The 16,134-nt window shown below is 39.3% G+C and overlaps 1 protein-coding gene across 1 annotated transcript in view; it reads right to left on the bottom strand.

The window, feature by feature from the left end:
- The window catches only part of myo3a (myosin IIIA), a 95,340-nt gene that overhangs the window by 4,602 nt on the left and 74,604 nt on the right, over positions 1 to 16,134 (bottom strand). Inside the window, exons 28-34 of the mRNA XM_059327431.1 lie at positions 15,965 to 16,127; positions 15,098 to 15,184; positions 14,882 to 15,005; positions 13,382 to 14,792; positions 12,061 to 12,205; positions 6,222 to 6,313; positions 4,514 to 4,554 (exon numbers count right to left, since the gene is read on the bottom strand). Coding sequence (XP_059183414.1) covers positions 4,514 to 4,554; positions 6,222 to 6,313; positions 12,061 to 12,205; positions 13,382 to 14,792; positions 14,882 to 15,005; positions 15,098 to 15,184; positions 15,965 to 16,127 — 2,063 coding nt within the window. The remainder of the gene's footprint in view (positions 1 to 4,513; positions 4,555 to 6,221; positions 6,314 to 12,060; positions 12,206 to 13,381; positions 14,793 to 14,881; positions 15,006 to 15,097; positions 15,185 to 15,964; positions 16,128 to 16,134) is intronic.

Here is a 16,134-nt window from a genome sequence, read left to right as displayed (position 1 = left end):
CAGTCTTCACTTCTGATCCTGTATAAAATAAAAGTGTTTATTTAAATTTTAAGAAGTCTGATATTTAGAAATTATCCAGATATTTTCTTGTTTCCATTCAAGATATTTAACTAGTGTTTCAGAGAGCACACACCTGAGATCTATTGGCCCTGATTGCAGCAGTCTGCCTCAGTGGGTGTGGTTTATATAAAGCCTGTTTGTCCTCTGATCTGTAAAACACACTGCCACATGCTGTGGTGTTTTTTTTTTTTCAGTTCTCCTTTGCCCTCTGAACAAATATGTTTTTTTTTATTTTTTTTGTACAAAACAGTACAGATATAGCTAGATTTGGGTCTAAATGCAGAAGGTCTTCTTGTTCTCTGTGCTTCCTACCACATGTGAGCTGCTTTATCAGATCCTCATGCTCATTTGTTCTTATGAGTTATGCTACCTATATACACCAGAAGACTTTGAAAAGATTTAGAAAAGACTCCCGGAAAACTATAGGCCCGCACCTGCTCACATCTAAAGACAAGTGTTTAGAGTTGTTAGTCCCAGCCTAGTTTCAGACTGAGATTTGTTGATGGAAACACGACAACTGTAACCTGAGTGGGGGCTGACGGGTTAAGCTTGCACAACAACGTCATAGGTTGGGAAGTCATTATCAGTGGTAACGGCCGTATGAGAGTGGTGCAGAGCGGTGGCGAGGGAGGGAGCGTGACTTTATTCTTTATTCTCCCTCCTTTATTTTTACCAAGAAGTTCTCCAAGATAAGCGGAAGAAGAGGTCGTGTGTCTATCCCACAAATACCGCCACGTAGGTGCTTGCGGTACAACGGTGCATTCTAAAATAGCACACAGGTAAGGTTCAGTTTTAATTAAGGCTGCAGTTTCTGTGGATGTATGTTCTAAAACCACAGACCTTTGGTTTAAGGCAAAAACTTCCTGGTAAGCCATTATAAAGACAGTTTAAACAGTAAATAAATGTACGTAAATGCTGGAAGTGAAGTAGTTACAAGGGTCACGTAAAAAACTTAAGTTACGTTAAAAATGGTTTACTTTTGTTTTCACATGGGACATGAACCCCGCTGCCCTGGGTGAAAATCTGCCGTTTGTTTGACCAATCCACCACCCCAACCTCTGACTGATTGTGGGAATATGCCCATTAAAACTTTGCTTGGCTGTCAATCACTACTACGTCAGCAAGACGGTGGCGGACGTATTACAGCGGAAATACGGACTCTTTTTTTCGGTGCCTGTACACACAACCTGTATTGGCGTTTTTGACGGGAGAATAGGCTGATTTTTACACAGTAAATAGTTGTTAATGCTCTGGATTTCATGTACTGCACCTTTAAGGAGATAAATGCTTAAATGTACAGCATATGTCGTGTATGGATTTATTTTGAGACACCTCCTTTGCCTGGCAATTAACTGACCGTAGTGACAGATTATAGAGGAAAGGAGAAAAACAGGATAATTATCAAGCCCACAGTATCTGCCAGTACATGTAAATTGTCCATCAGCAGCACACATTCTCCCTTCAGCTCCAGCTGAACCTATGCTCTGACCTCCACATAAACACAAGTGAGAAAAAGAGTTTCCAATAAGTCTCATACATTATTAAAATATGTGACGTGCAATTGGAAATCAGTGTCTTTGTGACTACAGTGCTGCAACGTTTTCCAGTAAACTCTGATGATCTTATTCCAACACTGTGACCTTAAAGGGACACAATCATCCCTCTGATGAATCATGATGAATGTGCTGTTCTGGGGCTGGGATGAAATTTTCCCCCTTGATTGTATAATTATCTCCACCGTTCTCTGGCTGAAATATGTGCTTGAAACAGTTTCTTACACACAGATCTGGATCAATAATGAAAACAAATTGCCAAGTAAAACTGCAGTAAAGCAGGATTCAAGTGGGAGGAATAGTTCTCGATTGGAAAAATTAACGTGAACGCCCCCTCAACCAAAGTTTTGGTATACATTTCATGGTTAACCTGGCTGATCTTTGTTGTACTGGAAACAAACATGAACGTGTTGTTCAAATGCTCTGAGCAATAATGTGTAACACATCTTCTTTAATATTTCCACATTACCACTACTTAAAGCTCATGCACACACCAAAATCAGCAAAAAAAAACTTGGTAAAATCCAAGAGGCATATGAATCCACCATTAGGTTTTAGGAAAAAACATGGCAATATTGGCATTGTGAGTAACAAAAGCTGATCTTTTTATATTTACATACAAGTTTAGGACAACTAAGAGACATTTTGTTATGGTATTGTTGGGAATATAAGGATGCCTCTTTTATGAATAAATGATACCTTGCACGGGACGTCAAATATGTAAACAAAAGGGTGTTATCAAAAAAGCTATCCCTCCCATAAGGATATCAAATGTGTAAGGATGAACCTGAGCAACACTTGTGTGGATCTTGCGGTTCAAAAGTGTGGTTAAATGGCAGAATAAAATCCAGAATTATTAATGATTATCATAAATAATTATGAATTATAATGAATTATATGACTTGATTTAACCTTAGTCATCTAGCTCAGGGCACCACTTTGTAAAACAGAGAAAAATATAACCAAGGAATTTGGGGTTCTTTTCATAGAAGAGGCTGACATATCGTTCCCAGTGTATAACATCAAATAAACAGCATTTTTAATCAAAAGGTATTTGTTGAAGTGTTTCTGATTACACTTTTTGCTTATCAGATGTTCCTAACTTCAAAGGCCAAATTTTTTATTTATCCAGTGAAATATCTAAACATCTATTGGATGGATTGGCACAATTTTTTAGCTTTTGGTCTTTACATATCCGACTCGCAGATATCTCCATTTTTGATAGCCACATTTTAATTCATTCAAAGCTTTTGTGCAACTTCTTGCCACAAGATTAAAGCTATTTGTTGTCCTTGTATTCCTTTAGGGATGAATTATATCACTGTGTGTAATGACAGAGCTTCTAACAAGAACTCTCTTTTAAAACAATCATCCATTGTTATCATCTTCTTTTTCTTGCTAGACCTGCTACAGGTATATTTGCCACCAACTGAACTGAAGAATGGAACAAAAGATGAACTGGAGCATGCAACATTGACATTATTGCTATGCGTATATGGATGCATGGGTTGTGGCATATTAGGCAGCTTCAAAGCCCCAGGGCCAGATGAGACGGGCAGAGGGCCACCCAACTTGCCAAAAAACACATGCACCAAAATCTTCCCCAAACACTAAGACTCAAAATTGATAGAGGCAAAAAGTAGCAGGTGAGTTCCTGTGGTTGCATCAAGGAACTCATTGAGTTTTGATCTGTTGACCTTTGCAACAATAAAACTCTGCTGCATGAATCTCTGAACGAATCTCCTGCTGCTTTTATGGGCGACAATGGTCACAAATTTTGGGCTAGACGGACACGTAAACCTTTGTCTGCTCATAAATCTGATCTAATGCTCACTAAAAGGAGAGCACTGTTGTTAAAAAAATAAGTTACTCAATGTACTTCATGAAAGAAAAACTTTCCTATCAATATGTATAATACAAAATGACGCACCTGCAGCTGCAAGAGCTTGTCGTCATATGATTACATGATATAAATCAGTGGTTCTCGACCTTTTTCATGTCAAGGCGCCTCCACCTGAATAGATTTTATTTGTTGGATATGACTAAGCCCTGAATTCAACAGTTGAGGAGAAAACTGTGGAGGAAGTGAAAGTTCTGATCAGATTAGTCACTCTTATGACTCACACTGGCCTCAATGGTGAATTAAATAGTGAAAATGAACTATGTATTAACTCCCGTTCACTATCCTCACCTCTGTCTACGCCTCAGTTTTCACTCCTCTTACCTCCCACGCTCTCCCATCTCCCATCCTCCTCTGCTGTCAACTTTAGCCGGAGACGCTATCTTTCCTGCTGACCTTCTCATCCTTAATGATGCATGTAAACTGCTCCTGTCCATCGCTGGCTTTATTTATCTGCTAACAAATTATTACCCTTGATGTTCAGCGCTGTGTTGCACTGTGTGTGTGTGTGTGTGTGTGTGTGTGTGTGTGTGTGTGTGTGTATGCATCAGACTGCTGTGATAAAGCACCCTGGCCCCTTCTTGTTCTGCACAGCCCTATCGGTCTATCTTCACCCCCTCACTCTGGGCGGTATGCTCACCTTGTGGCCTGTACGACACATACATATGCATGAACACACACATCCACACACACTCTCTAGTCGCCTTTTTTTTTTTTTTTTTTTCAAGCAATGTACATGAAGCATATCTCTATATTTCTGGTGCCTAACATTAAATTTCACAGTATATTTAGGGAATGTAACCAAGGTGAAAGATGAGGCTAATTAATTTCAGGATATGCGTGTGTGTGATGCTGCAGATCATTAAGTTTGGGCCCAGACGCTGTCCTTATGTTGGTGCCGGGCTACAGTCATTACTCCTGACCCGGTGTGCCAAGCAAGCGAGCGGGCAGCAGGCCAAACCTTAGTAATAGGTTGTTAAAGTAAGAACTTGCCACTTACTCCTCTTTCCTGGGCTTGCGTTTATCGTCCTGGACAGACCGCTGGGTGGAGAGAAACAGAGGACAGATAACTACACGTCAATCAAACGCTCCTAATCTCTGTGTTCAGGAAAAGTAAAAGAAAGTGGTTTTCCAACAGTGGTTCCCAACCTTTTGGCCTGTAACCCTTAATTACGAAGCAAACTGTTTGGACCAATACAGGTTGCATTTGTTTGCAAGTTGTGACCAGTAAGCAAGAGAGTAGCGACGGACCGAAATATATATCCGAAATATCCCCAACTCTGGAACTCACTCCCACCAGACATCTGTAACACTGACTCTCTCCCACTATTCAAAGCCAGACGCAAAACTCATCTGTTCCGATTAGCTCACTCGGTATGATTGCACCACACTACTTTTTTCTTTGTTTTATTTTTTTTGTAAACATTTTGTCTTGTTCTAATTATTGTACAGTGTCCTTGAGTGTTTAGAAAGGTGCTTATCCCTCTATGGTAATCCCTCTATCCCTCTAAAAAAAATGTTTGGAGTGTTTTTTTTTGTCTTTTTCTCTTGGGGGGCATCAAAAATGAAGGTTTACTCACCTATTAGTAGGAATATATTTTTTCCAGATGGAAAAGGGCCAGGAAATGATGTTTTGAGTGATTTTTTTTGTGGCGCAAAATGGCAAACCTGTTACCTTTGGAAAAGTCTGCAAATTAGGGTTTCAATTTGGCCTCCTGGAGGTCATGTGACAAATTAAAGCATTGCTATTGGTTCCCTATACTCTTCCCTCTTTTTTAAAGTATCGCATCATTCAAAAAGATGCATTGTAGAAATTTGACAGGTCAAAAATGGGTATGTTGCCTGAGGGCAACACTGTACCACAGAGAGTTTTTTTAAATCATTATTATTATTATGATTATTATTAAATTGGACTGTTTTTGTCATAGAAAGAGGCCAGTCAGTCTTGTTTCTGGATTCCCAGTTGATGACATGTAAGTTTTTCTAGGCTAAAGATAAAAAACAACAACATGATTCTGTGTTTTCAGATACTCTTTTTCCTTTCTTGTCTTATGACCCGTCCGTCCGTTTTTTTCAACCCTTGGAGGGTTGTGGCCCTAAGATGGGAACCACTGTTTAAGAACATGCTTTGTTACATTTATTCTATTTTTAATTGACAAAATCATTCCTAAAATATTAAATGTTATTGTCTTAGGAATCAAGATCATTTGGTCAATCATGTTTATAACTACAGGGCTTAAAAAACTTTCTCAAAGCTATTGCTAAAGTTTCTTACTCTTTCTCAAATGTTGAACGTCTAGGCTTTATAATAAATGATTGCATTATTGATTCATTACTCAGTATATATCTAGGGTAGACTAAACAGAATTTACAGCATTGTAAACAAACCTTAAGTGCTGCAAAATGAGCTACTTTGCGCTGAGCTATTGTTCGCTGAAATCACAAATCATTACAGATAATTACATCAGGAGAACTTTGAATAAAAAGCAAATTGTTGCTGTGAAATACTTTTGCAGACAACTGTGTAACATTTCTTTCCTTGGGAACACATGTAGTTAAGAGTACGACAGAAAGAAAACAACTGCCAATCAATAGTGCATTGTGGGAGCCGATAGCAGGGGGAGTAGTTACAGAGTCACGTGACAGCCGACAGCAAAGCTTTGTGCTGGTAAATATCTGAAATCGTTCTCCATCTCTCTCTGACTCACATGAATCAAGTTGTAATAGGTGGAGTCCTCTGGTGTGTTCAGGGTCTTTGGCTGCTGCGTCCTGCGGGGGGTCCTTGACTGTCGCTTGTCGGCTGAAAAGCAACAAAGACCGTCAAAAACATCAGAGGGTGTTATGTTGATTATACTGAGCAGTTAGAGCAAGAAAATGAAGTTTTAAACATCATTACTCTGCAATATTACACCCATTGTAGCTTTTTAATGAAGTTTAATGATTTTTTTCATATAACCATCTACCATCAACCTGCATTTTCCCATTTCCTACATTTCCCAGAATTCCTTTCAACAAGTTTTAAAGCGTATCTGTCCATTAACCTTCTTATGTTGCAGGTCAAAATGACCCATTTCAAAGTTTAAAAATCGAAAAAAATAATAATTTAAAGTATTTTTTTCATAAAAATAAAATAAAATAAAATAAAAAAATCAATGTCATGTAAAACCATTGTATTCTATTTTACTGAGATGCACCTATACATAAAAAACAAAAAAAAACAATGTTTATTGGGATTAAAGGTGGGTTTTGGACATTTATATTGAGAGTTTATGATCGACCTGCATTATGTTTCACTGTGATTGATGTTAAAGAGGGGGGATTTGTATTTTGTGATAGATTTCTCCCAGTAAAGGACAATAGTTTATGACTCTTTTTTCATAATGTATTTATTTATTTTTTTGCATCAGAAAAATCATGTAACATATACATCTGGATGTACATCTTGGATGTTCACATTAATCTCCAGGTATATGAAAAACATAACAAAATTGTCTTTAAATACAATGTACATTTGGAGTGTCCTCAACTTTACATAGAATGTCATTAGTGCTTCTTTTTAAATATATATACAGAACTGTGCAAAAGTCTTTGATGCTGGTCACCTCAAATATTGATTTGATTTCGATTTTTCTTTCTGTTCACTCACTTTGCAATTTTGTTAATTGATTAAAAAAAATAACAAACATTTCTATTTTTGAAAGTATTCTTATTTTACAGCATTTTTTCACACCTGCCTAAAACCTTTTCACAGTACTGTATATATTTAATTAAATTTTTAATGTTAAAAAAATAGCAAACTTGGCAGTTTTACATTTAAATCTTTTATTTTGAAATCCAGGACTCTCGTTCATTGTTTTTTCAACCCACTTTAGATGAAACCAGACAAAAAGTCTTGACGGCTGCTTGATGATTTTACTGTTAATCGACCAAAAATGAAACAGGAATAAGTTGGTCAGTCCCTCCGCCTCTCTCCCCGCCTCTGGTGGACTACTCTGCCGGAAGAAAAGTGCACGTCCATCTCTAGTTTCATCAGTTAAAGGGCTTTTTGGTTATTTTTAAATGTATTTTTGGGCCTTTTATGCCTGTCATTAGAGAGTGGAATAGAGCCCTCTGCACTGAAGGACTTTCTCTTAAAATCATTGCACCAGGGTATTTAAAAGCATCATAACATCCTTTTTCTTTTCTAGCTTTGAGACAAAATAAAGGATATTTCTTGGCTTCCTCTCATCACTGTGCTAAATTATATTCAGTGCTTTGTTGAGTCAGTCCAACCTTTCTCTAGCCGACCTTTAAATTAAGTGATATAGGCAATAGTGGCTGCAGAAACCTTAACAACATATTGTGAAGATATCTGGTGTTTTTGGATGTTTAGAGGAGATTAATTTGAAAGTACAGCATCTCTTTCGTGGCTGACCATCATTATAAACAGCCCCATCGCCAGTTGGATCATTACATACATGGCTGGTTGGAGAGAGACTATTGAGTGTGATCTGGCACCTCGCTGACCTTTGACTCTGCTGTGCTTATTGAGCTGCCCTCCATACATACTGTAGTTTAACCCTAAGGCCTTTGGTCAGTTTGAATTTTCCAACAGAGATTATGTGAAACAACCTTTGACACAAACAAAGTGTCCTATAACTTTGTGTCGATCCATTACTGAACATAAAGAGAGAGGTGTGTTGTGTGTTCATGCATACTGTAGTGGATGTGTTGTAATCTATCATACATGTCAGGACTGTTACAATATTCATCTGATCTTAATTGCAATTATTAACATATTACAATGACCTTTGCTTGTTGCTCATTATTAATCACAGTTCAGAGGAAAACATGCAGCAATCCATCATGTGCAGAAGCTCTCAGGTAGAGGAGGTGAAAGTTTCTAATATTATTGAACAACTCCATCTAAAAGGTCATTGTGTATTGCTCAAACAACTAAAGCCAATTTCACACACACCCTTATTAATTCCCGCCATAATTGTTGGAAACGCTTGCTCACAAAACGTGATTAACATTTGACGACCTTTCCCATGAAGAACAATGTGACTGGCGTTCCTCTGCTCTCATTGTGCGTGTCACAAATGATTCTGATGAGGTTTATTGTGTCAGAGGAATTTATGGGGACAGCTTAGGCCCGTAGATGGAGAGACGACCTAGTGCGACTGAGAAGCATAATTTAAAAGTGAGTTGCAGTAGCCCTTAGAAATAACACAGATAATTTATTCTGCGTCTCCTCAGGCAGTGTGCTGTGCTACAGAAAAGCCTGTAAAGGGCAAACATGCCCAGATTAAAGGCACAGTTGCAACTCCATGTAAGGGAATTTCACTTTGACATTTAAGAAAGCATCCTTATTTGCTCACATCCCAATAGCTAGATACAAATACAATTGACACTCCTGTCCTGTCTGCACAGTAGATATGAAGCATAAAGTGTAACATTTTGGTCAGCCATTGTCAAGCTGTTTCACAGTTGAAACAGAGCAAGTCGATTCCCCATTGGGCTGGGCGATATGGCAAAAAAAAAAGATCATGATATACTTTTTCATATCATCTGATCTCGATTAATATCACAATTTTTTTTATTGTTTTGCATTTTCTGCTTCTCTCATAATCACTTGGGTGGTACTTCTTCAAATGATTAAACACAGTTTTCATATGCCCCACGCTCTTGAATGCACCATACCCATAACGATGCTATTGAATGCACCGTACCTGTGTGTGAATTGCCGTGCTGTGAATGTTAGTTTTCTCTTGATACAGCGGTGGATAGATTGTAATTTCCTTTGCTCTTTCCCAACATTCATTTTTGGTTTATTGCTGCAAGTCTTTCTGTTTACTTCTCAGGCAACTTGCAAACGTTAGTTGAGCAGGAAAAGGTCAACTCTGATTGGCTATTGTCACGCACATTTCTGACATGTTTGATCGAGTAAATATGCTCACAGCTGATCACCGTAATCGACCTGAAATTTATCGCAATCACTAAACGTGCTCGTATAATCACCCTGGGGCGCTCCCGGTGGCACACCTGGTAGAGCGCGTACCACAGAGGCCCAGTCCCCGTAAGCGGGCGGCCCGGGTTCGAATCCGGCTCGGAGCCCTTTCCCGCATGTCTTCCCCTCTGTCTCCCCCTTTCACTCTCAATATCTCCCTCTCTCAATAAAGCTACAAAATGCCCAAAAAAATATCTTAAAAAAAAAAAAAAAAAATCGCCCAGGCCTAATTCCCCAAGCTGTATGCCTCTTTTCCCTAAATAAGCCTACGCAAAGTGGCAAACTAAACATCTGAAAGTGCATTGGCAACACGATACATCACATGCATTTAATTTTTCAGAACACAGGACGGAACAATCTGCAAACTAGTGCAAGCAAACAAACTTCTACAAACAGCTTCTTCTCCCTGCTCTGTTGCTTGTCAATTGACAGAACTTTTGTGTCGAAATTCAGGTGAATCTTTATTGGAACCTTCCCATAGCCAGAATGGTCGCCAAGGCTGAATGGTCGAACTGTGTGAGTGCACAGGTTGTGGCTTAACAGGCAGATTGTACAACGGAGCAAATAAATCGGGAGCTTTGGCTTTCCATTGCAGGTTTTTTACTCGTATCAGTATGAGTTGAAATAGAAGAGAATTTCAAGGACGGTACAGACTATGCCCAGCTTTAGGTATTCTTGGTTTAAGGTAACTAAATCACTTGATTATAGTTAGGGAAACATAGTTGGTCTGTGACAGTAAGTGAACTCCAGACACCAGCATGTAGTTGGCCTTGCTACATGTCCATCTCTATAAAAACACATTGCTGCATATAAATACAGAATCTGTTGGAAACAGGACCATAATTTGGTATTGACAGTGTTCTGGTTTCTGTTATTAGTCAATCTGTAGACCAAGTAGGACTGACCAATCATGTTGCAGTGAAAAAGGGGAGCATATTGGCCCAAATGCAATTTCTTTAGCTTTTTATTAGCTTAGGCAAATTGTGAAACTTGTGAAACAATCTGGGTTGTAGACATCAACTCCATTCTCGCCTCTTAAATTGCTAATTAGATTGTAAAGAACATCAGGTGCAAGGAGAGAAAGAATTGGCTCAGATATCTGTTATCAGGATATTTGCTCCACTGGAATCCAAGAATATTGGGCCTTGCAACCAGAAGCTAAATCAGGAGTAGTCCTGCATCATTTGGACCAAAAACCTGCAGCCACACCAGCTCTTTCAGGTATCAGTTTGACTCCCCTTTGCTAATTTGTCGTCAGCCTGATATCCAACAAGTTCTGAGATTAGCTCCATGTCCATCCACCATCCTGACCTCCACACTTACAGTCATGGAAAAAATTATTAGATCACCCTTGTTGCAATGACAACAACAAAAATAGCTATTAAGAGTTTCATTTAAAAGCTGATATCTAGCCATTTTCCATGGCTTTCCTGATAATGATTTTGGTTATTATCAAGAAAACCATGGAAAATGTCTAGATATCAGCTCTTAAATTAAACTCTCATGAGCTAATGTTGTTGTTATTGTTATATTTGTCCAAACAAATTGTACCAGGCATTAAAATGAACAAGAAATTGAAGAAAAAGGGTGGTCTTTTTTCCATGACTGTATACTCAACCCTGCTATAGGAAGCACTCGTTTCTGCATTGGCAATGAGTATGGTATTGGACATAATAAATGAGCTGCAGAATTGCACATTATCTTCTTAAATGAGTTTTTATTTCAAATCATGCAAAACTCTAATTTGAATGCTGAGAATCCGACAGACACCAATTCAAATGACTTAAAAGATAGTTTTAAGCCTAAACTATTTCAGATGAAGCTCCACCGGAGATCAAATGAATGGCAGAATAATCATGATGCGTCATTGGTGTTATTACATAATTATTACATTATTCTCTCGAGGCACCTGAACCCACGGGGACGGTGACATTTCAGCTGCCAACTCCGTTTTGCTAAGACGGCGAACTTTCAATTTGCAGTCTCCCCCCGCTCACCGCCCCGAAAGCAATTACACCTATCACCTGTGCAAATCAAATTTTATTTCTGATGACACATTGAGTAGAGAAGCGCTTCCTGTACTGGCACTTGACTTTCCCAGGTTTCCTGATCTAATCGAGCGTCACGAGAGAGAAAAGAGAACGGCGTGCGTCGATAGCATCACCTGCTTCTGTGAGGAGACGGTAATAAAATCTATGGGGCTTTTTTTACATAAAGAAAACAGGAACAGTGCGGAAATAACTGGCACAAGGCCCGCACACCTTTAACTTAAATGATAAATACTGAAGAAGCAGCAATTCCTGCTGCAAATCCTGTATTTAAAGAATGAAGTCTTTTCTCCAGTGTGGCAGGAAATGACACAGTGTGATGAATAAGCTCTAGACTCTAGTTAAGGATGGATGGACCAAAAGAAGAGATACAGCCTGTCCTTCTTAATTATCTGATGGCTACAAAAACAAAAATGCGCATTAACCTCGGGTCAATCCACGGCAACATTATGAATTATATCTATTGGTTTATAATCTGTTTTTCACAGAGCACAATCTCAATTATCTTACTTGATTGGTGATTCTGAGGAGCGAAGCCATTGACGGCTTTTCCTCTCACAAACATGCCGTTGTTCTCGGGGTTTGATTGATGGGCCTGGATGATCTCGTTCAACTTCTGCTGCAGGGCCACGAACTCGTGAGAAGTCTTTGTGATCTGTTGGGAAAATAATGATTGAAAAAAGAGTAGAAAAAGAGTAGAAAAAAATAAGAGGAGGTGATTGAGAACAGAATAAAATGTGTTGAGAGGGGTGGATTAGTTTTTTTTAAGTGGGGTATTTATCCATACTAAATGTACAGTCATGGAAATAATTATTAGACCACCCTTTTCCTTTAATTTCTTGTTCAGTTTAATGCCTGGTACAACTAAAGTTACATTTGTTTGGACAAATATAATGATAACAACAAAAATAGTTCATAAGAATTTAATTTAAGAGCTGATATCTAGACATTTTCCATGGTTTTCTTGATAATGATTTTGGTTATTAATAAGAAAACCATGGAAAATATCTAGATATCAGCTCTTAAATTAAACTCTTATGGTCTATTTTTGTTGTTATCATTATATTTGTCCAAACAAATGTACCTTTAGTTGTACCAGGTATTAAAATGAACAATACATTGAAGAAAACGGGTGAGGGATGGTGGGAATGGTGGTCTAATAATAATTTCCATGACTGTATTAGGTGTCGGCATGTGCCCAGTTGGCAAGAGAATCTCATGAATGCTAATCAATGTACTGCTGTGGATGAAGGGCAGCAGCAAAATGTGTTTTGGCCGTCTAAAAAAAATCAATATCAGTTTAAGTACATGCTATATTTGGGATATTTTCTTTGCTTTACCTTGCTGTCAGTCAGGCTTTTCTGACCGAAAATTGGAGCAGTTATCTGTGCACTTTTCAAAGCCACCAGACTCCTTTGACAAAAACAGTAATTTTACCTCACAGAACATGGGAGTTGCTGCTCTACCGCTGCCTCGAGTGTTTCATTTGTCTGTGTTATTTTATGATTTGGCGAATCAGAACAAACCCTTTAAAACACCAAAGTCACACAATAACACAAACAAACAAATCGATCAGTGCGGTAGATCAGCAACTCTTGTGTTCTTTGAGGTAAAATTACAGTTTTTTTATCAAAGGAGTCTGGTGGCTTTGAAGCAATTATTTAAAATGGTATGACGGCGAGATAAAGCGGGGAAAATATTCTAAACATGACATATACTTAAACTGATTGCCTGCTTCTCCAAACCGTCATCTCCTGTACACTGACTATGGATAAGTACCTCACACGATCCCACTTCAAAGGAACCTGAGCCGGCCCTTTAATGATAATACCTGTCTGGAGAAGCTCTCTAGTCGCACGGCTTCATTCCGACCTTTCTGCTTGTTGGCCTTGAGGTTCTTCCGGTCCTTGTACCCTCTGAAGTTGCTCTGGATCTTCACGGCAGCCTGCTCCTCCTCCAGCCTCTCCAGGTCAGCATCTGTCTCGTCTTTACGCTCTATCATCACGTCACAAACATCCAGGGCCTCTTCCTCTCCTGCCTCCTCTTCAATAATATCCTCTTCTGCATCATTGGCAGCTTCTTCTTCTTCTTTTGTTTTCTTTTTTGCTTCTAGCTCTGCTTTCAGTTTCTTTCGGTCCCGGTGGCCTCTGAAGTTACTCTGAAGGACAGTTGCAGCTTTTTCCTCATCCGGGCCGTCCTGGCTCTCTGCAGAAGCTTCCGGCTGGGATTCTTGCACCGATTCGTCCGTCTCAACTACCTGATCTTCTTCTTCTCTTGGAGGCTCTGGTGCAACTTCTTCCTCCTCCTTCTTCTTCTTCTTCTTAGGGATCTTTCCCTCCTCCTCGAGGCGTTTGCGCTCCTTGTGTCCCCGGAAGTTGCTCTGTAGCACCACAGCTGCTTTCGCCTCCTCGACTTCTAACTCGACATCATTTGGAGAAACTGCATCTTGAGCTTCCGTTGATGATTCTTCTTTTTCTGTCGCCTCGTTGCTGACTTCCTCCACTGGCACCTCTTCCTCACCTGCAGGGCTGCTCACTGTGGCTGCTTCTTCTTCCTCTTCACCTGTAGGAGTGCTCACTGTTGGTGCTTCTTCTTCACCTGTGGGACTTTTTGCTTTCTGTTTCTTCGCTGGGATCTTTCCTTCATCCTGCAGCCTCTTCCTCTCTTTGTGGCCTCTGAAGTTACTCTGGAGGACAGTGGCAGCTTTGGTTTCTTCTTCTACATTTACAGCCTCTTCTCCTGCAGCCATTTCTTGTCCGTTCTCCTCCTTCTTCTCCTCCTGCTGCTCTTCTTCTCCAGCTTCTGCTGCCGGTGCATCCTCCATCACTTCTTCATCTGCCACTTCGGTGTGTTCGTCATCTTCTGGCACCTGTGTGTGATCACTGTCATCGTTCTCCTCTGCTACAAACGTACTATCGTCTTCATCTTCATTCTCCTCTGGTTTTTCCGCTTCCCCGTCTTTGCTGGCAGGCTCTTTTTCTTCTTCTTCCACCTCTTCACTCGTTGGTATCTCCAATTCGGCCCCAGCCATCGTCTTTTTTCTCTCCTTAAACTTTTTTCTCTCTTTGTAGCCCCTGAAGTTGCTCTGGAGAACCACAGCGGCTTTAGTTTCATCTTCCTCATTCGTCACTTCGTTAACAGGAGCAGAAGAACTTTCTTCCTCTGGGATCTTCTCTGGTTCAGGAGTCTCTTCTTCTTTTTCTTTTAGGGCCTTCTCTGCTTCCTCTTTCTCTTTGGCTTCCCTGCAAAAAAAATAGGTACATCTTAGTCAAAAACAATTCCCTGCCAATTTTCAGTGCTATACTGTGTAAATTTCCTCGCTCGTGCATACCGTTTCTTTTTTAAGCTTTTCCTTTCCTTGTGCCCTCTGTAGCGAGCCTGAATCTTGGTTGCAGCTTTGTTCTTCTCATCTACCAACTCCTTGTATTTCTTTTTTGCAAGATAGCCCCTGCAAACTGAAGAAGCAACAAGAGAAATGTAAAATAATGTAACACACACCATGTTTAGATTAGGTTGGATAACTAATTCTATCTCAGATTGTTCTTACCAGCCTGAAATTGGACTATGAAGGCCTCAAACTTTGCTTTGCTTTTGTCATCAGCCACCTTCTTTCGAACTTTCTGACCTCTGTAAGCTGGAAAGTGTGAATCAAAAATGAAAACATGAATTGGCATGAAAAATATTGCTTTATAATCATTGTGCATCCCTTTAAAAAGTTGCTCTATTGTCCCAAATGGACAAATTCATTAAAAAAAACAATAAAATAATAATATTATTTTTCACTTTTACTGAGCTTTTTGTTTAGATAATGCCACTCACACACACAACAGAAAACAAAACACACACAAAAAAAACTGTATTTTCTTTTTATACTGAATGTTGGGACTTTCTTTTCTTTTTTTCATCATGGGATATGTTAATGATAAGCAACAAGTTTGATTTCCCTCCACAATTCCAGCATTAAATCTTGTGGAAATCAGGAAAATAGCATGTATTTGTTCCATAGGGAAAACATGAGGAAAATGGATTGATTAGTCTGGTGGACAAGAGTAAAAACTATAATTTTTTATATAGAAAGTCTGGTATAATATGATAGAAAAGTCTGGATATACAGTCATGGAAAAAAATTATTAGACCACATAATGATTGAACTCTTATGAGATATTTTTGTTTGTCATCATTATATTTGTCCAAACAAATGTACCTTTAGTTGTACCAGGCATTAAAATGAACAAGAAATTGAAGAATACGATGGTCTATTTTTTTTTTTCATGACTTTAGTCTGGAAGTCTATCAAAAATGTATACCACTGCCAAAATGATTGAAAAATGACAAATTAAAAAGACAAAAATGTCCCCAGTGAGGGGCAGAGGCTAAGTTAACTTCTAGAAGACAGAGTGTACAGTGTATTAACCTGACTGCAGCACCAGAGCACTCTGTTCTCGCTCCTTTAATATCCGCCGGTATCGTTTGGCTCCCAGCCAGCCTCGGACGTACGCCTGGAGCACAATGATCCGCAGCGTGGCCTGCTGCACCATCAGGTTCAGATGTTCTACGTGGTAGTACTTCAGAAAAACCTGAGAG

This window comes from Centropristis striata, chromosome 23 (assembly GCF_030273125.1).
Source record: "Centropristis striata isolate RG_2023a ecotype Rhode Island chromosome 23, C.striata_1.0, whole genome shotgun sequence".
Taxonomy (NCBI): Eukaryota; Metazoa; Chordata; class Actinopteri; order Perciformes; family Serranidae; genus Centropristis; species Centropristis striata.
Note: the sequence above shows the minus strand (reverse complement) of the source record. Positions and strands in the feature narration are given on the sequence as shown.